This window comes from Puma concolor, chromosome A3 (genome assembly GCF_028749965.1).
Source record: "Puma concolor isolate L17-30 chromosome A3, mPumCon1.1.hap2, whole genome shotgun sequence".
Classification (NCBI taxonomy): domain Eukaryota; kingdom Metazoa; phylum Chordata; class Mammalia; order Carnivora; family Felidae; genus Puma; species Puma concolor.
In genome coordinates this window covers 20,233,654-20,258,969 of record NC_141669.1, presented here as the reverse complement: position 1 = coordinate 20,258,969, position 25,316 = coordinate 20,233,654, and the positions used below count along the sequence as shown (strand labels likewise).

The 25,316-nt window shown below is 52.4% G+C and overlaps 1 protein-coding gene across 3 annotated transcripts in view; it reads right to left on the bottom strand.

Annotated features, from left to right (window-relative positions):
• Window positions 1-1,738: 1,738 nt before the first annotated feature.
• EFR3B (EFR3 homolog B) overlaps window positions 1,739-25,316 on the bottom strand; it is an 82,888-nt gene continuing 59,310 nt past the window's right edge. Inside the window, exons 7-23 of one of the 3 annotated variants that reach the window (XM_086700138.1) lie at window positions 24,080-24,214; window positions 23,520-23,598; window positions 22,662-22,797; window positions 22,250-22,411; window positions 21,368-21,479; window positions 20,921-20,972; window positions 18,758-18,930; window positions 18,567-18,642; window positions 17,770-17,931; window positions 16,446-16,577; window positions 14,174-14,241; window positions 13,297-13,424; window positions 12,445-12,536; window positions 9,457-9,505; window positions 8,075-8,181; window positions 6,705-6,754; window positions 1,739-6,306 (exon numbers count right to left, since the gene is read on the bottom strand). In XM_086700138.1, the coding sequence (XP_086556264.1) occupies window positions 6,201-6,306; window positions 6,705-6,754; window positions 8,075-8,181; window positions 9,457-9,505; window positions 12,445-12,536; window positions 13,297-13,424; window positions 14,174-14,241; window positions 16,446-16,577; window positions 17,770-17,931; window positions 18,567-18,642; window positions 18,758-18,930; window positions 20,921-20,972; window positions 21,368-21,479; window positions 22,250-22,411; window positions 22,662-22,797; window positions 23,520-23,598; window positions 24,080-24,214 (1,819 nt within the window). In that variant the 3' untranslated portion in view covers window positions 1,739-6,200. The remainder of the gene's footprint in view (window positions 6,307-6,704; window positions 6,755-8,074; window positions 8,182-9,456; window positions 9,506-12,444; window positions 12,537-13,296; window positions 13,425-14,173; window positions 14,242-16,445; window positions 16,578-17,769; window positions 17,932-18,566; window positions 18,643-18,757; window positions 18,931-20,920; window positions 20,973-21,367; window positions 21,480-22,249; window positions 22,412-22,661; window positions 22,798-23,519; window positions 23,599-24,079; window positions 24,215-25,316) is intronic. The other 2 variants (XM_086700139.1, XM_086700140.1) reach the window with 2 other exon arrangements.

Genomic DNA, 25,316 nt, shown 5'->3' with positions numbered 1-25,316 from the left:
TGACCTGATTGGTGCTTCTCAGGAAATGGCCTGATTAAGGAATTAGACTTACATTTCTTAGGGAGGTTGAAACTGCAGGTAGGTAAGGTATTAAGCCCTGGTGACATGGCCTAAGTGGTGCCATTTTGGGCCTGTGGTTTTCTTTTTAACACCTCCGAGAGCAAGCCCAACATTGGTTGAAGCTGGCTGCAACTGGGGGGCCCCCTGTGGGCTGTGGGTGGGAAGCTATGGTAACGCTTCCCTGGATCTAGCTATCTGTGTGACCTTAGGCGAGTCACTAAACTTCTCCCAAGATTTAGTTCTCTCATCCAGCCATCCCTCCCTTCCTAGTGTGGGGGCTGTTGTAGGACTGAGAATATGGATATGGTCTTTTTATCACCGAGAAGCTACGTGTGACAGCTGAGGGTTGGTAATTCAGATTTCAATGCACTTCCAGGCTACTCACAGATATTCTCAAACACTTGTTATCACCTACATACACACACAGCCATAGAGACACGTCTGCATAAATACAACACAATATACACAGATGCTTCTTCCAGTCCCTCAGGCTCAGGCCTTCATGTCTCTTTCCTTTTCCTCTAGCTACTCCCAAACTGCACCCCCCCCCCATATTGCCTAGCTGCAGCCTTTCTCGTTATTCTCAGTACTCAGCCTTGATCATCCAGCAGTTTCCTAACCAACTGGTGTCCTTGTCTTCAGTCCCTCTCCTCCCCAACCCATCACACACAAGTTCTTCATATTAATGTATATAAAATCTCGCTTTCCTCACATTCCCTGGTTCAAGAGTCAATTCCATCGATGTCCAATTCTGGGACATGGCATGCAGGACCCTTGTCCATTAGCTTCACTCTCCTTACCAAACCCCATTTCCCATGTTTCCACTTACTGATCTTCTCTTTTCCTTTCCTCCTTCACTCTTTGCCCGAACTCTCCACCTTCCCCCACCATTTTGAAACTCTTTTTACAACACGAGCCTGGATTTGAGTCCAATTCTGCTGGGAAAGTTGTGATCTCTTCCAGCCGAGCCTCCTCATTCTCAGCACAGGAGGGCACGCAGACCAGCTCGAGTGGCAAGTTTCTAGCTGCGCGTATGTCTTGTGTTCTCCTTAGGGAAACTCCAAGCTCCAAAGGGCAGAGGCCAGGGGTTATGCTTCTTTTATATGTCCCCATGGTGTTTGTATAATGCCGAGGCCATGGATTTACAGCCACACACATTTACAATTCACAAGAAACCCCCAAATGCTTATATACACGCAGAGATACACATACGTGTCAATTGCTCTAGACATACCAGTGGGCAGCATAGATCAAATCCAGCTGGGAAACATTTGTGGAGGGCACTTGCACATATAACCCCATATTTTGATGCTCTAAGAGTTCATGATTAAAGAAAACTGAATGCTTCCCAGGAAATCCTGTGTAAAGGGAATCAGAAAGCCAGATTCTTAAGATAAAGTCTCCCCCGCTGTGGGTTATATTATGGGGCTAGGGTCTAGTCACGGTGGTGAAGAAATGGCCCAGGCTTTCCCATCTGAAGATGCTGCTCCCATGCTGGGAATCCTGAGCTTTATGTTTACATCTTGCTAGCATCCTTTCCTCTTCTCCTTCCTTGTTAGGTGAGTAAAGTATGGTAGGCGGAGGTGGCTAAATGTCAGTTGTTAATGTTGGTATTTTCAGATTCTGTTTGCATCCCCCCAAAACCATTTACTTTAAAGAAATCAGATAGACAACTGTGTGGTGACAACATTAACATTTATTTGCAAAGGGCATCATGAAGACTCATTGGGAAACCATGACTAATAATCCTAAAGAACGATCTTGCTAAGAGTTCTTCTTCCTACAATCCCCCCCCCCAACCCCTAGCCTCTTTCCCCTTCCTTAAAATAAAACTAATTTGATTCAATGAGTTTAAAATACAGAACACTGCCACAGGCACTAATTCTGCACTCCCATGTAAATAATTCAGCTGTTATGTACATATATTGCCAACTATGAACTACACTACACACACACGTGTGCAGGTGGGCACATAACACTCTCAGCCAGGTCACGAAGGTCCGAGTGGACACAGACACGTTACAATCTGTGCAATGCTGCGGCATTCGTGGATTTGCCACTCTGCACTCCACGGGCCAGAATTGACATTCATGGAGGAAGAGCTCAGAAGGGGAAGGTGACCGCCCGAGGCCCCAAGGTCCTCTGAAGGAGAAAAAACCCGGCCAACCCGGCCAATACTAAAGGAGAGCACAGAAAACTGCCTTCTGACTCAAACAGGCCACAGAGCCCTGCTCACAGTCCCCACCTCCTCCCCACTTCCCCAGCTGGCCAGGCCCAATCTTCAGACGTAGGGTCACTCTAACCAGAAGATTTCTAGGGAATGAAGAGGCAGCACAGGGCCCTAAACCTCCTCGGACACCAGGAAGACACCTTGTTTCAGGAGGATGTGCCTTCCAGGGTCTGTGGGTTAGGGGAAGCAGGCATGACCTCTCTGATGAGTTGTCCTCCCTGTCTACCTTTAAGCTTAACGCTCAGCCTTACACACAGGTCTAGTCCTTTCCCACAGACCCCCATAGGCCAGCTGCCATTTTATGGTCACAGAGAAGGATTGGGAGAAATGCCCTCGCTTCTCGGTGACACTCTCTGTGCCCAGGACAGAAGGCCTGGGGACCACGTAATAGCAACTGGAAGCTATCATGACCCAGGGCCCCCCCAGGGAAGCGCACAAGTCTGGTCTTTGAAGTGTTGAACGGTACCCCAAGACTGCTGTGACTCTTAGGCAGACTGAAACACGTCCTATGGGACCCAGGACACCCAGGGCAAAGGGCAGCATGTATATGTCCCTCATACTTCTCAAGTACTGTAGGTAGTCCCAGTCCCACGTTTTCACTGCTCATCCGTTTATACTTGTATAGGAGGCTGGACAGAAGACAGCCTCTGAGTGAGGGCTATTCTAATTCTTCTCACCTGTTTGGGCTCTTTCTTTGGTGAGGAGGCATCTAGGAGTCAAGAAGCCACTTATCTCTGCTTTTCAGAGAGAGGAAGATGGGAACAGGCACAGGGCACTGGGGACCCCACTGCAAGGGAAACAAGGAGCCTCCAGCATCATATCGGTACTTTCTGCTGACCGGCTTCTTAGCCACTTACATGACTCAACCAAATTAATAGAACTTCAAATCTCAAATACATTCATGCCTTGAGTGCTAACCAGACCTACCCCTTGGGCATGAAGCAAGAGTCCTCAGCGGCCCTGGGGAGCAGCTGGTTTGGATGGGCTTGCTGGCTTACAATCAGAACAGAGACAGGTGGCCAAAAGGGTCGGTCATGTGACAAAGGACTGCCAGACGCCAGAGGGCTTGGAAGGCAGTAAGCAGTGGTTCTAAGCCAAGGGTCTGAGCGCCCCCCACACTCTGCTTTGCCTCTCTCCTTGAGCCTGCGGGAAGAGTGTGTGTGTGTGTGTGTGTGTGTGTGTGTGTGTGTAGGACGCTGCTGTGTTGACCAAGTAATTGTCTGAGTTAACAGTCACCTTACACTTTCTGACTCTGAGGCATGTTTGGCTAGAATCTAGGTTCTGCTTCATGTCAGCAGGCAATCCAATATTCCAGTGAGTGTAAGTTTTTAAACTGAAACTAAGAAGAGAGCACTCGAGAAATGGCTAGTTCTCCAAAAGAAGCACATCTCTGCTAAGCAGCCGTGATGTAAAGAAAGGCCTGCTTCAGACAGATACAGGGTTGAGTGTAGGAAGAATGAGAGCCCTGTACCTTTTTCTTCACTCTATTCCCAGGGTGGGGGAGAGGGGGAGGCATCTGAGTGGGACTACCGATCTCTGGTTCTGGGGCTGGCTCTAGAAAGAGGCTCTGGGGTCGCGACGCCCAAGCCCCAGGACCAGGACCCCAAAGGGCAGTGCTCAGGGTGCAGCTGTCATGGGGTAGACCCTAAAGTCAAGTAGACACGAGAAAGAAACCAGGTTTCTCATCAAAGTCAAGTAGGGGATAAAGATGGAAAGATCCAGTAAGGGAAGACATGTTTGTGGCTCAAGATTGAGATTTTTCTCTCAAGTTTTTTCCAAAGGTTATTTGCCTTCACATTTTATTTTAAACTTTGTTTCCTAATAAAGAGATAGTAAGGTAAAGAGAAATCTAAGTTCATGCTTATAAATTTGGGTTGAGCATTAGCCAAGAGTCATAGAACCCAGCCAAAAGCTGTGGGGGTGGGGTGCGGGTGGGGCGCAGGAGCCAGGCTCCTTGGGCCTTGAAATCATGCAGGCTGTCTGGAAGCCACAGGCCCACAGCACAGGGGCACCGACCAAGGGTAGAAACTACGGGAACGAGAGTCAGATAGCCCCCTCCACCCAAACCGTTTATTGCACATGTAATGGGAAAGTACATATGTTAAGGTTTTCCCAGTTTGGGAAAATACAGATTTGTCCTACTAATCAGGCTTTCATCGTGTGTCTGCACAGGGCTGTGTGCACGGGTGTGACCGGAGAGTGGCCCGAGAAGCTTGCCCTCCCCTTAGCAGAAACATCCTGCTTCTGACCCTTCCCCGCACTGCCTAAAATTGTACCCTCAAAAGGGTTTCCTTTGGGTCAAGAAATCTACTCACCCTCCCTCTTTTTAAAAAACAAATTCTCCAGGGAGGGATCATCTGACCATTCACACCTTACTGTGAGTTACATCGGCTCAGAAAAGTTAGGGGACGTTTGCCTGGAAGAGAAGAAAAGGGCTATTTTGGACCATGGGGTTCTGCCGCTGGAGGGGGCCCAGGAGACTCTGGAGGCACAAAGGCCCCTGGAGGGAGGATGGGTGGGGGAGGTGGGGGGCGGGAGCACAGCGGCCTACCAGCTCTGCAGCAGCCCTTCCTCTGCACACGGATGGCACTCAGGGAAAACGGAAACCCAGAACCCAAAGGGGTCTCTACTGCCTCTCCCCAAGCCTCAAGCTTTGCCAGCTGGCAGTGATGATGTCCTGACTTCATCCAAAGAGTGAAGAGATCATTCCAGTATTAGGTGCTGGATCCTTCTTTCCTTGAACGAAATATCCACTAGGTTGACTCCTGACATCCTTGAGATGCAAAGTAGTACTCCCCATAACCCCCTCCCCCGCCCCTTCCCCAGGCCAGGCTGGGAGCTTCTCCCAAAGAAAGTGATGTGGGCAGGCCTGCAGGCCCTTGCGGCTCCTCTCATGCCATGCAGAACCAGATCTTCTTGAACCAGATTCTCTCGTTCTGCCCTCCCGCAACCCAGAGGCTGTAGAAACATGCTAGGATCCTCAGGAAGAAAGGCATCAGAGAGAGAAAGCTTCACTCAGAGAAACATCTGGAAGGGAGAGGGCCACAGGTGGACCCAACAAGCTCCCTCTGAACGAAGGAAGTGAGAAGATGCCACAGAGGGCGTGACTGCGCCCACTTCCGCCCGCCCGCTCCTCTACAGGAGGCAGGCCGAGCCTGGGGAGGGGCAGCCCTCTCTGTGGCCAGCCTGCCGCCCTTCTTTTTCATCCTTTCCTGCCCCGTGTGGAAGGGCTCCTGTTGGAAGGACTCCTGTTGGAAGGGCTCGATATGAACTAACACTAAAAAGATTCACAAGGACACAACTGGCGGCGTGAGCAGGAGAGTGGAAGGGACACCCAGAGGCCGGAGGCCTCCGGGCTGAGGGGAGGGAATACTCTGGAAGAGCGCAGCCATCTTCCAGCCTCGTATGCCACCACTTTCCAGGAGGAGCTGGGAGCCTTGCCCCCGCTTCCTCTGGACTGCAGTCTGTGCCTTCCTCTGCCTGACCCTGGCTCTGTCTAGTTCCCTCCCAGGGGACTGGCGGCTCTGCTCCCCGGACCCGGACCCGTCCCCATGAGAGCCCTTGCCATGCTACACCAAGGAGGAGCTTCTGGAGACTCCAGCCTCCCTCTGAAAAGACCCCCATGGCACCCGGCTCCAGGCTGACACAAAGGAGGAAACAAAGGGCAGGTGGGATGCTTATTGGCCCCAGAGGGGCAGGAGGCTGATCTCCCTCAGGGAAGACAAGGAGGAAGTGGGAGGGCCGGGAGGGCCCCCTCCGCCACTCCATTTTGCTTAGCTGGGGAGGTGCTTGCCAACCAAGGTGCATTTTCTCTGAGATCCCAGTTCGATTCCCATGTCCCAGGGGTGGGTTGTGAGGGCGAGCCCCTCCCTCAGACCCCACCCCTCCGAGGAGCTCTGTCTTTTGGCATTCAGTATACGCACAGATCCGGAAACTTCATCTCGTAGACAGGGATGGAATGGTTCTGAGGCTGGCCATAGGCTGCGGTGATGGTGCCTGACGGGCTCGGCGGGGGGCTGAGGCAGGGACACACGGAGGACAAAGGCATGAGAAGCGGGTTCTGGGTCCCAACCCATGCAGTCAAAAAGAGTAGCTGATTTGGGTTTTTCTTCGCACAGGGACCAGAGACTGTCACTCCATGGGTTCCTAGGTTTCAAGTTCTAGGATCTAACCTGAAGTCTAGTTTTACTGAAGGCTTTTTTACAGCGACATCATTGTTTTAGGAAGTACCAGCCCTGGACCCTGGGGCCCCTGGCTCTTTGTGGGGTTCACTGAGCTGTCTCGATTTCCTTGTCTGGGAGAGCTGGCGGCTGACTGCAGCCCTGGAGACAGAGGCTGCAGACAGGGAGGCCTGGAGACAGGGGTGAGAGGGAGGACTTGGGAGCAGGGGGCCCTGCCCAGGGCTGCCACTTACCGGATGGTGATTTCAAAGATCTGATTGAGTTTGCTCTGCAGCAGTGATGCCTAGACACAAACAGAAGGAAGTGAGCTGGGGGCTCCCTCGCACCCGTGCTGGCTCTTGGGAGCCCACCCGTCCAGAGTCCCGTCTTAGGAAGGGAACTGGTGTGAGCTCATCGACAGCACTTATCTGCGGATCCTGGCCGTGGTTTCAGATCAGGGAGGGCCACCCAACAAAGGCACAGAGGCCAGGACCACCAGAAGGACCTCAGCAGGCAGTCCCTTAAGGGGCCGAGTTTCTCCGAGCGGGGCAGTAAGGCTTGGTGGGCATATTGTCAGGAGGCTCAGAGCTGGTTTCAGACTTTCCTTTAACTCCAAGGAGCAGCTGTGCACAGTTGGATTAGGGAGGATGCTGTCTCCGGTCCCTTCTGGCTCCAACTAAGCCCACGTGCACAGACAGTGAGGCTGTGTACATGTTCAGGGATGGACCTCAATTCTGAGCTCATGAAACCAGCAGCACCTGCCTCTGGAGACGGGCCTGAGGTTAGAATAACATAGGCCCAGAAAAATCTATATGTATCTACATAAACAATTATGTTATTATTATGTATTATGATATACTAGAAATATATGACACATTATATGTAACGGAAAAGAAAATAACATGTATTTTTACTGAGAGGAAAAATTACAATAAAATAGCAGTTATTTGTGGATTCTGGATGCTTACAGTTATGTTTCACTGTCACTAAGATGGCCACTGTGAGTAACAAATCCTGGCCTATGGTCAATTTCAAGAAAAGTCTGTGCTCTTCCCTTAAGTACAGACGTAGACATGAGTCCTTCTTTTTACTTATCTGGCATCTTCTCTTTCCAATCTCTTTTCCAGGGCCAGGCTGTTCCACTTCCCCTGCTGGGGTCCCCTGGTTGGAAGCGGAACCCTGTGTTGCAAATGTTGGCCATCTCTCTTAAGCCATGGCTCCTTTCCCCACCACTCCATGACGAGGTGAGCATAAAGGCACCAGCCTCACAGAGTTGTCATGAGAATGACATAAGCTAATAAATGGAAGATGCTCGGGTGTGTGCCTAAGTGCTAGTTGCCTACTTGCTATTATAAGTTTTACAGTCTGCTTGACACAGGAGCTCCTGAGGTCAGGACTTCTTCCCTACATGGAGATTGTGAGGTTTAAAGGAGTGTATGGCTAATAGCCAAGGCTTTTGGTTTGGGGGGAAACAATGTAGTGCCAGGGCATTGTTGGGGGGACTGAATCTCTAATTTCTGGGTAACAAAAGTGCCAAGGTCTCCTAGAAACTCAGTTCCATCCTGGACCTAAAGCCAGTATCTGTTCTTTCCCCAAAGACTTACCCCTGTTGTGCCTCACTCACCCGGGCCCCACAGTGTGCCGCAATCTCCTCAAAGGGTGCCTTCTGGAACTTCTCCACCACTTGTCGCCGCCGTTCACGTTCCTGCTCCTCGACCGCCACACTGTCCACTGTGGTACAGAGAGCCGAGTCAGCCCCTAGGTTCTGCTCCGCTGATGTGGGGGCAAGGGCTGGGGATGGGAAGACGGGAGGACCCCTCCAGGGGAGCACTGTCTGTGATTGTGGTTCAGGCTCTGCCTTCTGCTGGTGGGCAGGGTGATAGCGGGGCATGGAGGGAGGGTGCATTATTTGGCCCACGAGGTCTAGATCTTTTCCTGATTCAGCCTGAGAGCTCAGCCACTTTCCTCATGAAAGAGTTTGAGAACTAGGTAAGTGGACCCTTAAGCTGGGCTTTTAAAGCCCTGAGTGGCATTACCACTTGGACTTTCAAAGGGAGTTCCTGGAACAAGACGTACTCTGGTGATAATTTGAAAGGGACATCAACAATGGAAAAGCCAGACAGGTCACAAGAGGCAATACAAAGTTAGGTCCCTATGGCCCAGCAGTCCGAGGCTGTCTAGTTCGAGGCTTCTACATATTCCTTTTAGTATCCAAAATGAGTCGGCAAAAATGAAGATGGTCAAGTACGTTCATACTTTATGCACATTCAGAAAGAATACCCTCAAAGACAACAAAAATTAAAACCGTTTGGCATTTGAGAGTAATTTATTATCAGTTCTGGGAAAAATTCTCTTATTTGGAATACTGCATTGCCCAATAATCCAGATAAATGAGGTACTACATTTTAAGATCTATTGCCAATAAATATCAATTGATTTGCTTTTAATATCTTTCATTGGTCCGCCCGTTCTTCTGTAACACAACCCACCAAAAAATAGTCAAAGTGTTTATACAAAATTGTTTTTTCCCTAACTGGCTGCAACCCTCAACTGATTACTTTTTTTTTTTAAGTTTATTTATTTTGAGAGAGAGCGAGCGAGCAAGCAAGGGAGGGGCAGAGAGAAAGGGAGAGAGAATCCCAAGCGGGCTCTGAGCTGTTAGCGCAAAGCCCTGTGGCAGGACTCAGTCTTACAAACCACAAGATCGTGGCCTGAGCCGAAACCAAGAGTGGGACGCTTAACTGACTAGGCCACCCAGGCACCCCTCCGCTGATTACTTTTACAGGCAGCGAGCTGTCAGTAGAGAAAGGGTGGCTTGACGTGGATATGCTGGGCAGCACTACCGATCCCCATCCGGAAAGCAGAATTGATAATTGCAGCTTTGTAGTTGTTGGGAGTTTAGGGGAAGCTGCCGGCCTCCCTGTACCTCTGGGCTGAATCCTGCATCAGGCTGCCCACACCCACGCCTCCCCCCAGGACCCAACCCCAGCATCCCCTCCAACTTACCGATGGCCTTCTTTAGCGTCTCATAGGTGATCTCCTCGGCAGGCACTCGCTGAGGGAGAAGGAACAGAAGTGTTCAGAAAAGGGGGTTGGAGGTATGGGAGGCAGCCTTGGCTTCCTCAGTTACCTGGCATCCCCTTTGCTTCTCAAAAGACCGTCCCGATGGGGGGAAACGCCCCCAGGACACCACCTGCTCACCAGGGTCCCCAAAGCTCCTCACGCAGGCAGGCGCAGAGCTCCCCACTGAAGGACAGAGCTGCAGTGAGATGGAGGGGGAAGGTCCCTTCCTCCTCAGAGTGCTGAGAATCACCTAAAAGAACTCGCCGCCCTCACCCCTAGCTGGTCGCATTAAGCCCCGTGGGAAGAAAACACTGCCAAACTCAAAAAAATCTGAGAACGTAACAGAAAATATTGGCAGCGAGAGGAAGCAGTTGGCAAATATCTCAAATGTAAATTTCAAGAACTGGATAACACTTTTGAAGGCTTAGGATATAAAATTATCTTCCGAGGTGATTTGAGTATTTACTAAAGGTAAGACATGCTGGGGCTGGTCCAAGGACCTGGGTCCCAGGATCTCAGTCCTCAAAGAGCCTGTTAAAGGAGGTGGCAAATAATGAACCCAAAGAAGGATTACCCCAGGGATCGTCGCCTCAGGCCAGAGGCTGAAAGTCATGAAACGTTTGTACTAAGTCCCAGGTAGTCCCCAGTAGACTCTGAGCTGCTCGAGGCGGGCCCCACGATTCACTCATCTCCCATCACTTAAACATAACATTAAGTGGAAGAAAGAGACACAGAAGAGAATGACTTCACTGACACAGAGGTCAGGAAGTGACCTGAGACAGGCTAGTGGCTCCCTTTGCGAAGGGGGTCTCTTGGGCAATGACAATGTTCTATTCCCTGATCTGGGTGTGATTGCACGGATACATTCCTTGTGTGAAAATTCACTGAGCTACTGTATTTTTCTGATTTGTTTAGTGTTCAATGGAGGCTGGAAAAGCCAGAGATGTACATATTGGGATACAGTCATTTAGGAAATATTCAGTGAACACTGAGTCTGTGCAGGACTCTTGGCTGGTCCCTCAGTAGAAATGGCACAATCTGTTAGCTCGGGAATTACGAGCCAGAGACAGGTGTGCCATCGGTCACTCTCAGGAGTCATCCTCTCTGCACATCCATCCACGCAGCCACTCAGCACTGACCAACATGTGAGGTGCTAGGGAACTGGGTGGTGGCAACAGAGAAAAGGAAGGTCACTGGTTAAGGGCAGGTAGAGAGAGGCTTATGGAGAAAACAGGACACAAGCTGGGCACGGAGGAGTGGGTGGCTCATGAGAACAAAGGTGCGGAGGAAGGGACTCACACAGGGGATTACAGCAAAGACCGGCAGCTGAAGGGGACCACGTGGGGGAGACCAAGCAGACTAGCCCCAGGGGCACAGTGGCTTCTGCCAGAGAGGAGAGGGAAGTAACATGATCCAGTAGGACCAGTCCAGACTATAAATGGCTCTGAATGCCAGGTACTGGGTTTGGGGCTTGACTAAACCTGCATTTATTGATCAACTGCTATGAACTTGGCATAGAAGGCTACAGGCAGCCAGCACAGGATTCAGGTGGGGCATGGTGCGCTGAGGGTGGAAAGGAGGGTAGCCTGGCAGAAGGTCATGGGGTGGAGGCCCCCACACCCCTGCTTCAGCTACCAAGTCACCCCCGAGCTAGGTGGACTCTCCAGGAGGGAAAGGGACCCAATCTGGTGGCCCAGGTGACATTAGAGAGCAGGAAGCTCTGTACACATGCCAGCATTTCTCCTTCCACCTCGCTTTACTCCTCGATTCCCGAGGCTCTGTTAACTTCCGGGAAGGGAGAACCACAACTCTGGAGGAAACAGCAGCCAGCTCATGCTGTGGTCCTGACACATTTGAGGCTCCCTGTCCTGCAGAGCCAGAGGCCTTGGAGGACACTTGGTTCAGCCTCACTCCCCTCTTCCAATTAGTGTGAGTCAGAGCCTCCTTCCTTCCATAGGAAAGTTCCAGACGAGTGCCCCAATGAGAGAAGAGTTGAGAAAGCAGCTGAGGGCATAGAGGGAGGCTTGATCCGGGCCCCAGTGACTTCTCCTTGCTCCAGTGCATCTGAGGAAAGGCTCAGCCATGTCCTCCATGGCTACACCAGGCCCAAGGGGCAGAAGGCATACCACCACCCCCCCCCAACCCAAACTGTCCTGGCCTACCCCACCCCCAATGAACATCCTCCTTGCTTCTCACTGAAGCTTCCCCATGTCTCCCGTCAATTCCCTTAATGGCAGGAGACACCATTAAACACAAGTGTATTTTGTCTTACGGCTTCACCTCCCTCATGACCCCTTTCTCTCCCCCTCTGCCCCTCTCCTATTTTCGTCTCTTCTGCAGAAGTTGGGTATTTTCATTGTGATTCCTTCCTCTCGCTGACTCATGGGCACATCTGCTTTATTTTCTCAGGTAGAGGAAGTAAGGGCAGGGGAGATGCCACAAGTTATTTCGAACAGAAGTTAGATATTCACAGCCCCCAAGAGATGGTGGAGGAGACATCTTGAAGCTGCAACTTGGTCTTTAAAAAAGCACCTCTATTGATCGATCTGGAAGAAACACCATGAAAACTATTCTCACCCCCATCTCTCCTATTAGGCCTTCCAATATCCAACATGGTGCATGTCTGCCTCCATTGGAAATGGGGAATAACTACCAGAAAGCCTTTCAAGAGTGATTTGTGTGACATTGTCATGGGAGTGTGCGACCGGGGGTGGGGGGCGCACATGTAATTTTTCCAGATGGAAAGGTCTATGACATATATGATGAATCAGTAAGAAAATGGGATATTTGAGAAATTTGCTTTCCCTGCAACTTTAAATGGGTTATGCAGTTAAGGAAGCCTGGAACATGGAGCATCTGATTGCATAGGAAGCAAGAGCAGGTCCCCTCCCCTTGGGATGCAGGACAATATATCAAGAAGAGGACACTCACCTCCTCCTTCTCTGGGCTGTTCCTAGATTCCACCTCCACCTGCAGAGAAATGGTTTCTCCAATGCTCTTCCTCTTGGATAAGCGATCCTCATCTGGGAAAGGGAAGCCCAGACGCTAGAGTTCCCAGGGCTCAGAGTGAGCCAGGATCACACCTCTAGCACCATCTCCCCCGCCCCCACCTTTGCCTGGCCCACGGTCCTCTGAGGGCTCAGTATACACTAAGGCGACAGCTGGTTTATCGAAGGCTGCCGGCCTCCTCTGCTCATCTTAGGGTGGTGGGTTTAGTTCTTCGTGGCTAAGATTTTGAAATCATCAATGAGCACAAAGAAGCTGCTCATGACCAGAGAGCACATGTCACCTGGAGTAAGTGTCATCCACCCACAGTGCAAGTAGCTGTCACTGGTGAAGCACTTGCTAAAGTGCATTTGCCTTTATTGTTTTATGCACGTCTCACACCAACCCTCTAAGGCAGGTGTGGTTAATCCCAATTTTATAGTCAAGGAACCCGAAACCCAGAGATGCCAGGAGACTTGTCTAAGATTTTTCAGGAAGTGAGCTGCAGAGAACTGGGTCTCTGATTCTATACCACAGCCCATGTGGGCACTTTCCGGCTCAATGGGGCCTCTCTCAGCCACAGGCCAGCCTATCTCATGGGCCACATTCCCCAGGGATCCTGCCCTGAGGAGAAGAGGCTGGGGAATCAAGAGGATCTCACTGTGTCTTTCAGCTCTTGGGTGACACGCAAGGTGCCGGGGAGGCGACCTACGGACACACAAGTCCCTCACTCTCAGGACCCTTCCTGGTGGGGAAGAGGCAGAGGCAGGCTTGGAAGTCCTCGCACGGGGCTCCTACCTGTCAGCTGAGGGATGTAGGGCAGGCAAAGCCTGTCTGAATTGTAGCCGCTGCCCCCCAGGACTTCACTGATCTTGCTCTGGCGGAAGAGGAGCTCAATCACTACTCCATCAAGATTTTGAGACAACCTGGGAGCCAAAGAAGGAAAGAGGCAACCAGAGTGATTTCCTAATGACTCTCCTTGTTACACAAGGAACATCCATCATACAAAATGACAGGGAAGCAGAAAGAAAAGAAAACCACCCATAGTCCCACCCTTCAGAGACAACATCATTACATGTTGTGCAGAATCCCTCAGCCACGTACTTGTATGCACACACACACACACACACACACACAGACACCACCCCACCCCCTAAGTTCCTGTTCTGTGATCGATTTTATCCACCGATTACACAGCACCTGTTTCCCATTAACTTTTCTTCCAAAACATTGCGGTGGAAAGGCCACGGTCCATAAAGCTATATTAATAATATCATAAACTCCTATTGTTGGACATTTTGTTTTTTCCCAGTATTTTCCTTGAGTTCCTCTGAGGCTCAAGTGACACTGGCCCACAGACTTCAGTCCCAGAACGCCACCTAGATCGATCCAGTGTCTTGTAGGAACGGCTCCTCCAAGATGCACGTCCCATGGGCTTGGGCGAGGCTCCCAGAGGGCATGTCACATACTCTATCGCACAACCCACCGACATGGCTCGAGGCGTGGATTACGGCCACGTGAGGAAGGCCACACTTGACCCAGGACTTCTGGGCCACAGGCAGGGTCCACTTTCAGCCCTTGAGCCCATAGAGGCCTCAGCTCCTGGCTTCGGACCCCTTACCCTCTACTCAGCTACCTTGGGTGTCCTTGATCATGTCCCAAGTATGCTCCTCACCTAGGCCTCTCCACAAACACGTCCTCAGGGAGCATGTACGGAGCCTCTTTCTTCCTGGTCTCTATCACCTGGAGTTGGGAGGAAATCACATGAGAGCTGGGTTTGCCAGGGAGGGGGAGCTCTGCATAGGCAAATGACAGCGCTCTCCCTCCAAGCAGTTGCTTCCTCCAGCAAACTCCCTGGCGGAGCCCTTTACCGATAGGCTCCTGAGGGATAAACTCAGATCCACAGGGGTCCTCAGGGCAGGCAGACTGCTCAGGCTATCCCCAATGACACATGACACATATGCATTAAGTGTCCTGCAAATGCAGGTGCTTAGCCCCCCAAGGGACTGCGGTTTCTGGCTCCTGTGCCCTACTTCCGCTTTCTATGTGAACAGGAAAAGGGAGGATAAGTCATACCATCCCCCCCAACCCAGGTGCACTGCAAAAACATCCTGAGGGACAGTCACAGGAGGAGTTTCCCTCAGTACCCTTTGCAAATTTTTGACGGGAAAGGTGGAAGTTACCAAGACGCAAGCAGGGGGAGGATGGCAGGTGCACAAGTCTGTGCAGGAGGCGAGGAAGCCACGATGCTGCTATTTTAATGAAGAGGATGTCAGGGCATTGCCTTTCCTGCACCCCCTCGTTGGCCCATGCTGGGCGGCACAGTGACACAGCACCCTCCCCCATCCCCCCAGCACCCCCAAGCCAGCTGAGACTGGAGGTTTCCCATTTTCTTTCATTTTGCTAGTGTATTTTAAAGTTAATCGTAGACACTATCCCATTCCACCTATAAATACTACAGTGGTTTTTATTATTGTGGTTTGCTTTCCTTATTTTGTTTTATTTGTATTTTTTAAGTTTATTTTGAGAGAGAAAGCAAGGTAGGGGCAGAGAGAGAGGGGAGAGAGAGAATCCCAAGCAGGCTCTGCACCGTCAGCACAGAGCCCGATGTGGGGCTCGATCTCACAAACTGTGAGATCATGACCTGAGCTGAAATCAAGAGTTCAACGCTTAAACAGCTGAGCCACCCAGGCATCCCTGTTGGTTTGTTTTTAAATTTTTATTTTATTTTATTTTTTAGAGAGAGAGCCCATGAGTAGGGGAGGGAGAGAAGGGGGTGGGGGTGGGGGAGAAAATCCCAAGCAGGTTCCACACTCAGTGTGGAGCCCGATGTGGGGCTCAAACTCACAACCCTGGGATCATGACCTTAGCTGAAATCAAGTCGGGCGCTGAACTGAGCCACACAGGCACCTCTTGTTGTTGTTGTTGTTGTTGTTGTTGTTGTTGTTAAGTAGGCTCCAATGCAGGGTTTAAACTCACGATCCTGAGATCAAGACCTGGGCTGTGATCAAGAGTCGGATGCTCAACTGACTGAGCCACCCAGGTGCCCCAATACTTCAGTGTGTTTTAAAATGTCTTTTGGGGACAAATGAGGACATGTGATTATAGACTGGGTATTAGATAGCACCAAGGCATTACCGATAACTTAATCAGGTATGTTAATAGCATGGCAATGATGTTGGGAGGTGTCCATATTTTCTTGAGGCACAATGCTGATATATGTAGGGGTGAAAGGACATGATAGCTGAGATTTGCTTTAAAATAAGAAAAAGAAAACAAGATAGATGAAGCAAACATGGGAAAACCTTCATAACTCTTTAATCTGCATGGTTCTACTCACACTGCTTTTGTGATATTTGAAAACTTTCAGAATAAAACTTTTCTAAAAAGTAGTTTCAGGGGCATCTGGGTAGCTCAGTCGGTTAAGTGACCAACTTCAGCTCAGGTCGTGATCTCACAGTCTGTGAGTTCGAGCCCCACGTCAGGCTCTGTGCTGACAGCTCAGAGCCTGGACCCTGCTTCAGATTTTGTGTCTCCCTGGCTCTCTGCCCCTTCCCCGCTCATGCCTTGTCTCTCTCCATCTCTCAAAATAAAGAAATGTTAAAAAAATTTTTTTAAGTAGTTTTAGTCCCAAATCACATGACAGGCATGTGTACCTATGTCTCTGGGAGTGAGGGCAGCACAGAGGGACAGGAAGTCAAGGTGGGCAGGTAGCAGCAGGTGAGGAAGGGGTATAGGTTCTTGCCTGTGGCCGACCCCACCATGCTATGTCATGTTACCCAGGAGGAAATGCTACTTCTAGTAACTCCTCACTGTCCCTAGTTCTTCCGTCAACCCTTCCTCAATGCCTGGACTGAGCACAGGGCTTATACAATTAAGGAAAAGTTATTCTGGGGAAACCCAGGGTTGAGGGGCTCCTGAGCTGTCGGGGTCACAAGGACACCAACCTCATGGATGTGCTGGCAGAAGGCAGGTACTGTTGTGAGCTGGCTGATGAGGTTCAGGTAGGCTGCACCCAGTGCGTAGAGGGCACAGCGGTTGTATACAGGCAGGTTCTCTTCATTGACCTGGGCCACATCCTGTGGCAACACAGAGGGGCCCTGGAGTTTCTTAACTGACAAATTATACCGGTGCCCCCCTTCCCCCAACCTCCCCCAACCTTCTTTACAGATGGCCCATTTCTCTAGACTAAGCCTTTTCCAGCATTTGCCCCATAACTTGCTGGGAGACAGAAGTCATCCTCATTACAGCTGAAGTGAATCATCCCTAGAACGATCCATGAGCTGGAGGCTCATAAGTACTTGAGTAGAGGGGTATTGACTTCATTCTCCACTTTGCAGTTCCAGCTTTGGTGACCTTGACTGTCCAAACCTTCATCATTAATCCTACCTCTAGGATGCTGTGTCCTTCAATATAGACCTTGAATGATTCTTGGGGGACCGGACTGGATTGCTAAACTGGGTCCATATGTTAAGTTGAAAAAGAAGCAACAGTTACTAGGGATTGGGACACAAAGGAATCTCAGATTCTAGGCTGAACACCATCATAGCAGCTGGGTTGGCCTTACAGGATTCAAGGCAGCACTGGTGGCCACCACTCAACTCCCAGATTTGCCATAATTCGTGCTCCTAGGGTGGGATACGATGCCCACCTAGCTGCAGGACCTCGGAGACCCTGGTCTTTTGAGGTCTGGGACCCACCCCAGATCCCAGCATCATTGACAGTATACTTCCACCCAGAAAGACTCTGCAAGTCTGGAGCCCTCTGTGGTGAAGCATGGCTCTCTTAAGAGTCGTGATGGGGCCTTGTCGAGTCTCCAGGTCCCAGGGCTTGGGGGTAGAACTAGGAACATGTATTTTTAATAAACGCTATGGTAATTCTGAGGCACAGCCAGGCTTGGGGATCAGACGATCTTTAGACAAAGTTTGTTTTGGGATCACGCGGAGCTTATATGAGCGCCCTCTTGATAGTCCTTGGGGTCTCATTCGGACCTTGTGAGACTCAAAACACTAGGGGCTAAAGGGTGTTTTTGAAAGACCCCATTCCCTGGGTCTCCTTTAGCCTGAGCCATGACTGAAGCACTCTTTGGTGGTTTCCCGAACAGAACCACGGCTTGTGGTCTCTGGAGGAAGGGCCAACCAAGGGTGCCATATTCCCGGGCTCGGGGATCGCTGTTGAGCCACTTCTACTTGGTGCTGTCATGAGTGCTGGGCCCAAACCGGTCCCCTGCCCTGATCCCAACCCCTATGCGCTGCCCACACCAGGTCCCACCTGAACAGCCAGCACCAGGCGGATGAGGTCCACCACCACCTCCTCATTGGCCAGCTCAATGCTGATGAGGGCCAGCAAGCCGTAGAGCGCCTCGTAGTGCTTCTGTATGTTCGTCTCCTCCTTACAGCTCAGGTAGATGTGTCTGTAGAGCTGCTGGGAGTGCTGGGTGGGGGGAAGGGTAGGGGCAAGGGCACAGCGGGTGGGTGGAGAAAGGAGGGGCAAGGAGATCCGGGGAGGAGGACTAATCTGCAGGCGGTGCCACAGCTGGGTGCCCCTCCCACCTCCACCCTCCGGGAAAGGATGCCTTCTCTCTCTCTCTCCCTCTTTTAAGTTTTATTTATCTAAGTAATCTCTCCGCCCAACGTGGAGCTCGAACTCATGACCCCAAGATCAAGAGTCATTCTTCCAACTGAGCCAGCCAGGCACCCCAGGGAGAGCACGGCTTTAGAGCAGACCCCAGTGGAAGCCACTGTGCAGGAGGACACGTCTAAGGAAGGGTGAGTGCAGTGAAACCAGCAACAGAAGCTGCTGCCCAAATCCAGCTGTGTGCAGAGGTCCACAGCCCAGCCCGGGACTGGCTCACCAGCAGTGCTCCTCACTCCGGCCTCAGTGTTGAGCGTGACCCTGCGGGCTTGATCCCCCGAGGGGTCAACTGGTCATCCCCACTAAGCAAACTCAAAGAGGGAGAGAGACGGCCTGGGGACAGGGGTCAGCACTGACTTGGGGTTTGGGAGGTGGGAGTCCACAGAGCCTGGCCCACCTGGGGTTCCTTGGGCCTTACGGTCACACTTGCTAACCTTCTTCATGAAGACGGTGTCCTGTCGGGAGCACTTGTCCACTTTCAGCTTCAGGACAGAGATGTCGCTAAGGGTACTGGGAGGGGACACGAGCGGCTACTATGGGCATTGTCCTCTCACCTGGGTGTGACACTTATTGGGAGCCTTCTGCCCCATCGCACACCAACTGGAGGGGAGACCCCCAAGTTCACCTGATGGTAGAGAACTTGTGGCGGTTGCCATGACGATCAATGAAACTGATGAGAATCTCCAGAACGAAGAGACGGATCTCTGCGTCCTCCATGAGGGCGGTGGACAGAAGGCGGTCGAGGAAGTTGCTGGGCAAGGCTGACATCATGTTGTTGCACTGGAAACCTGTGGATACCTGCAAGGGAGCCCAGCACGGCTGCGCTCAGGAACGCTGGCCCTTTCCATGCAGTGAGGAGATGGGGAGCAGCCAGCAGAAGTGGGGTTTAAAGCACCCAACCTCTCTAGCCATCACTCAGCCCAGCTCCCCTTGGCCTTCACCCTAGGCCCTGAATGCCTGTGGCAACTTTTCTGAACATGCCAACAACCACCTAGACAAGTTTTAAATTGTTAAAAATAAGCAAGGGCTAAGCACTTGGGGGGGGGGGGGGCGGGGAACAGGGAGCCTCTGAACCTAATGTTCCAGCCGTCAGGGCTCAGCTGATGAACACCCGCCAGGAACACAGCGTTGCATTAAGAGCAAGGACAGTCGCAAAGACATGGCGAGACAGTGGAAGAACTCACAGCTGGGCTGAGGAACCAGAACCCACACAAGGGCAACAACCATTCCATTCCATCTTTTCTATGTGGCCATACTGGGGGTCTTCTGATGAAAGCCGGGGGGCATCAGTAGACACATCACACATGACGTTGTCAAAGCATTCAAAAGCCGCAAAACGTATTTACTGTTAGGTCCATATTGGAAAATGATGCCTTTGATGACTCAGCAGGCCCTTGAGGATTTAGCAGAGCCTGGTGGCGTCAACAGTAAACATCCACTGAAGGGGGGTGTGTGTGAGTGCAAACCGTCACCTTGATAAGGTGCTGGGTACAATGAGGATAATGAGAGTAAAGTCAGCAGGAATGGCAGGAGCACACAGACCGAGGAGGTAACCAGATGTGGGCGGTGTCGGCATGAAAAGCCTTTATAAAAACCTAGTGAAATGAACAGCATGGGCTAGGGAGAGGGAAGGCAAGGCATGAATGAGAGTAATTGGGCTGTGCAGATTGGCGTGGCTGGAACAGAAACTGGGGCTAGGGATAAGATGACGAGTCAAGGGAGGGAGAGGTGACTGGGGATTTTTCTTTTTTTTTTTAATTTTTTTTTTTAGTGCTTATTTATTTTTGAGAGACAGAGAGACAGAGCAGGAGCAGGAGAGGGGCAGAGAGAGAGGAAGACACAGAATCCAAAGCAGGCTCGGCACAGAGCCTGACGCATGGCTTGAATTCACGAGCTGTGAGATCGTGACCTGGGCGGAGGTCAGATGCTTAACCGACTGAGCCACCCACCCAGGCGCCCCGGCGACTGGTGATTTTCTGCCTTTAGTCTGAGAAGTTTGAAACCTAGAGGCACATCAGTTGTAAGCCGAGACCTACTATTTGAAAAGGAGCAACATGTGGGGAACAGTATTTCTAGAAAATTCTTGTTGTGGTTGTGTATTTATGATTGGTGAGGACAGATGGAGATAAGGGCAATGATGAGAATAATCTAGTTGTGAGATGTCCAGAGCTTAGGCAGGACTGTGCATGAGAACACCTGGGGGGCCTGTTACAAATACAGATTCCAGGACCCCACTCAGACTGAGGGCTCAAAGTTTCTAGGGAAGCTCTATATATTTTAACAAGTTGGTCACGGAGATGGCATTTGAGGACAATGAATCTGGACTCCAGTGATGGCTGCAAGGATGTAGAGAAGAGGAATGTGAAACACTGATGAAAGGAAAGATAGTGGCTGGGAGACTGGAATGGGCACAAGTGCTGAGGGGGAAATAGGTGGAAGGGACCTAGGCAGGTATTTGGAAGGGGAAAAAAAAAGGCAGGAACCAATAGATTCTAACCCAGTACAGAGACAATGTTTGAGTGACAAGGCGATCCGTAGCTGATAGGGAACCTTTGTGAAAATTTGGAACACATGCCCTGCCTGCCTTGGATGACCCAGGTCTGTGGATGCCCAGACTGCTAGTGAGTTTAACACAGGCTGGATTTCAGCCCCCTATTCACCCTTTTGATTGGGCATATTTATGCAGTGTGCAACCTGCACAGCTGTATGTGGTAGCCTTCTGTTGGTCCCCTGGGAAGGAGCTGCCTCCTGTAGAGGCTTAGTAGGAACGGGGACAGGAGAGGCTCACCTGAAGGAGGGATTTCAGCAGCATAATCTGGGTCAGCCGGTTCCTGTTCTCTCTGTAGACCAGACACAAATACTCACCAGGATGGTGATGTGGGCAGAGACCCCACACTTGCCTGCCCAGTTCCCCTTGTGATTAGATTCTCCATGAGGCTTATCTTGTTGAGTTACTCAGGACGGTTGACTTGCAGAGCCAGGAAGCAGAGCAGAGAATTAATGGCTTGCCCCAAAGGTGGGAGGCAGTTAGTGGTGGGGCAGCCTGAGGAACTGTTGTGGGGTCCAAGGATCCCACTAAGGGCTGCTGAGGGATTTGAGAGTAGAAGGAGGGAAGTGAGGGCATAACCAGGAAAAAAAGTCAAAGTGGAGAAAGGGGTCAGCCAGAAAACACTGGAAGGGCAGCTGGGGTGGAATGTGCAAGAGAGGAAAAGGGGAGGACGGCTGCTAGGCTTACCCGGTCTTCCCCGTCTCCATGGGATGATGCAGGGAAGGCAGCGGGACCTTGCTCATGATGAAGAGTATCACTTCGGAGCGCTGATAAGTGGGCAACGTGCTGGCAAAGGAGCCTGCAGGAAAGAGACGGTGGAGGGGGTTGGCCCAGGTGAGGCCCACAGCTGCCAGGGTCTCAGATGAGGAAACTACCGCCCAGAGTGCAGCGGCTGTGTCTCTAAGGAAGAGAAGTAAGGCAAGCAGAGGGAGAAACCTAGATGACTCCAGGGGGCTCTTCCTAACTCCAGCTCCTTCACTTGTCGCCCAGGCTGCGGTTGGCTAGCGTCCCTGGGAAGGAGAGGGGAGCCAACGGTGCTAAGCCAGCAAGGCTCCGAAGTGATGGGCCCTACGAGAGCCGGAGGGGTGACTCTACGGTTCTCCCCTTGGCAACCACGTGCACATCCGTGGCCTTTCCCCTTTCCTCCTTCCTGCCTTTTCTCTTCCTTCTCGCCTCCCCTCCCATCGCTCCAACGCTCCAACGGGGAAGCATCAGAGAGGCCGGCCGGGGACTGGGGTGCAGAAGAGTTCGCCGCTCTCAGCCTCTGATCTGAAGTCCAGCCCAGCAACCCACGGACATCGCTCTGTGCTCTCCCTCAGGCCAGAACCGGGCCAGGCCGTGAGCCGTGCGCGCCGCTGACCGACTCCCATTTTCTCCAACGTCCGCGAATAACGCGATTTGCCCGGAGGAGCGGGTGACCCTCTTCCCAGCGCCCCAGCGCGCCGCTGGTGGAGGCCGCCGCCCGCCCCACCCAACTCGGGTCGGACCCCGCAGCGGCGCCCGGTCCCGCCCACCAGGCCCCGCCCCTCGCCGGGCCCCGCCCACTCAGGCCCCGTGCCGGGGGCCCACCTATGGTCTTGATGACAGCCTCCTGGAACATGCGCTCTTCGTGCTCCTTGATGATCTTGGTGCCCAGGCTGATGGCCCCGTCGTAGCTCCCGGTCAGGGCGTAGTCGATGCTGAGCCGCAGCTGCCTCAGTAGAGTGTTGAACATCTCCAGCACCGTGGGCCCTGAGCACAGTGGGTGGGAGACGCGAGATCCAGGGCTGGAACCTTCGGCCCGTTCTCCCCTGCCCTGCGTTCCAGCCAGGGGCTTCCTCTTCCTCTGCACCCCGCCCCGGCTGACTGCTTTCTAAGAAAACCGGCTCTGACGCCTCCCTGCGCTCCCTTGCCCTTTTCTGGAAGGGGAGGCAGCCTCCTGCCAGGGGCAGCTCTTTGTCCTTGGAGGCTTCCCAGGGCCTGTCACCCAGGGCCCCCTTACCGACAGAGCCGGTGGCGGCGATGACGGCAGCTTCCGACAGGACCTCCACGATGCCCGCCCGCACCGTGGCCGCGCTGCGGCTGTTGGCATCCAGGTGGCTCAGGAGCTGCTGGATAACCAGGTGGGAGTGCTGCGGCTGGGGGGAGGAAGACGTGCTGGCCCCAAACAGCAACCCCCACGCGGCCTCTGCGCCAGGGCAGCCCTCGACTGGGACCCAAAGGCCGGGGTGGACAAAAGTGAGGTCCTGAGGCGGGCGGGCACTGGAGGTGGTGCCCAGATTCCCTGGTTCCTTCTCCTCAGTCCCTCTCCCTCGGTCCAACAGGAGCAGAGCCCAGTCCCGGTGGCCACCTGGATTGCCACGGTTGTCCTGGGCCCTTCCGCCTCAAGTGGGTCAAAAGTCAGTTTTAAAATATTGTCTTCCTTTTCCTCGTTCCCGGGTCCCAGGTTATATTGATAAGGGCCACCGTAGGCCACAGGGTTTATTTAGTCCGGTGCTGCACGAAGCGTAGCCCAATTACAGGGGGATAGTACAGAAATTGAGAGTAAGTGTTTAGTAAGCAATGTGAGAAGGCCATGCATGGCAGCCAAGTGTGGTCTGTGGGCTTGTATTTTGCATGAGTTTTTCATTTACTTTTTCTAAGAATTCTCACTAATTGTATTTTAGACAGTATTGATCTGTGCTGTATCAGAAAGAAAACGAAAACTGCCCTTCCTCTCAGCTAGACCGAGCAGCACGTGTAGACACCTAGGGGCTCAGGAGAAGTCACAGAGGACAGCTGGCTTTCTCCTTTGGTGCACTGTCCTGCTCCCAGAGGCGCCCTCGGCCAGGAGGACAGGCTGGACAGGGAGCCACCGTACCTGAATCGAGTACATGATGATTTTAAAGCAACGGATGGCGAACACCTTGGGTTCCCAAAGAGAATGGTTGTCCAGATGGCTGTGCAGGAGAAAACATGGGGGGACGACTATGAAATGCAAAGCAACGTTGGGGAGGACAGACAAACTTGCCGGCGGAGCGGCCTCCCGAGAGACCCAGCCCCTCGCAGGGCTCCCCGGTAAGTGAGGAAGGGCTTGTAGGTGGCAGTGAGTGGAAGGAATGAGGGACCCCCGGGTAGTCCCACAGCAAGAGCTGGAGGCAAGCCGAGGAACAGAATTCCACCGCTGTGGACTCAGGAATGAAGCCAGGCACCCAGCTTCAGTTTTGGGGGTCTCCTACCAACTCTTGTCCCCGACAATGCACATGGCCACCGTGTGATGGCTTCTGCTGTCACGGCGCAGGGAACGCAGGCACAGACAAGGGACCGACTTAGCCACGGCACCACAACCGTAACACCTCTTTCCCCTGTCTCCGAGTCAGCAAGATGCCAGGACCCCGACCGGTTCTCTGAGGGCTGGGGCTGGGGGCAGGGGTCACTCACATGAGGACAGGCTTGATGGCATTTTTGATGTTGCCAAAGGCGGCCCGGCCCAGCAGTTCCCGAAGGCACCTCTCGGCCAGCTCTGCTGGGTTCTCCTTCTCCTTCTCTGGCGCTTGGAGGGGCGAGGGGGAGCGGCTGCGGAAACACGCGGTGTGTGGGTAAGGGACAGAAGGCAAAGCCGGAGTCGGGTTTGGCGCAGCCTGAGTATCTGCACTGCATCCTGGCAAGCGGTGGCAGGGATTTGACGTGGGCTACGTGAGGTAGCTCCATGAGGGAGACTTCATGGCCGTTGGAGATTAAATAGGGTAAAGAAGCCCAGGGTGGAGGAAGATCATGAGAGAAGGGGTCAGATTCTCTTTCTGGAAATCCATGAGGACAGGCTTGATGTGCCCCTGTGGGAAGGACAGATACCCCGCGCACCATGGGTCTGGTGAGGCACAGACCACGAGTGTCTCCGTGCCCCCAAGCTTGGGAAGGAAACAGATGAGGCACACAGAGTAAGAGAAAGCAAAAGAAAGTGGGCGAGAGGAGGGAAGAAAAAGAGAGAGGCATGGTGGTTACCTCAGATGTGACTCAGTGGTACCAAAGTCACAGGGGCTGGGCTCAGATCTGGAGAGAAGAAGGAGCCCCAGGCCTCTGGGCCCTGAGACCACCAGAGACCACAGAGGGAGCTTGTCGGTCAGGTGTGATTCCAGGAACAGCCACCAGGGGGCACATTGTTTCCCTCCCCTCTGTCTCCTGCCACAGGCTCAAAGGACAGAGGACCTCAAACAGCCTCATGCACCGCCCGGATGCACAGCAAAAGGAGTCTTTCCCTGCATCCCGTTTTACAGATGGGAAGAGCGAGGGGCGGGGACAGAATGAACCCCATGTCTGAGGGCTCCCAGATTAAAACCCAGTATCTGCCACTTGTGTCCAGTGGCTGCTGGCTGGTGAAGCATGTTTTAAGGGCCCGAAATAGCATTAGGAAGTGAGGGAGGAAGGAAGGTCAGGAAGGGAAAGTCCTCAGTAATTAGAGCCATGAAAAGCATTTAAAAACCTCCTTGGCCTGCTGCTTTCAGATGCACAGAGGTAACCCGACTCTTGGTCCTTTGTGTTCCTACCAGGAAACACTTACCCCCAGAGAGCCCAGCACAGGTACTAGCCTTCCTTCATGAATGCAGATTTTAGGGGGTGCAGCAAGCTGGCAGAAGGCCAGACCCGAGGCTCCTAGGGAGCCAGCCTTGGACTCACTGCA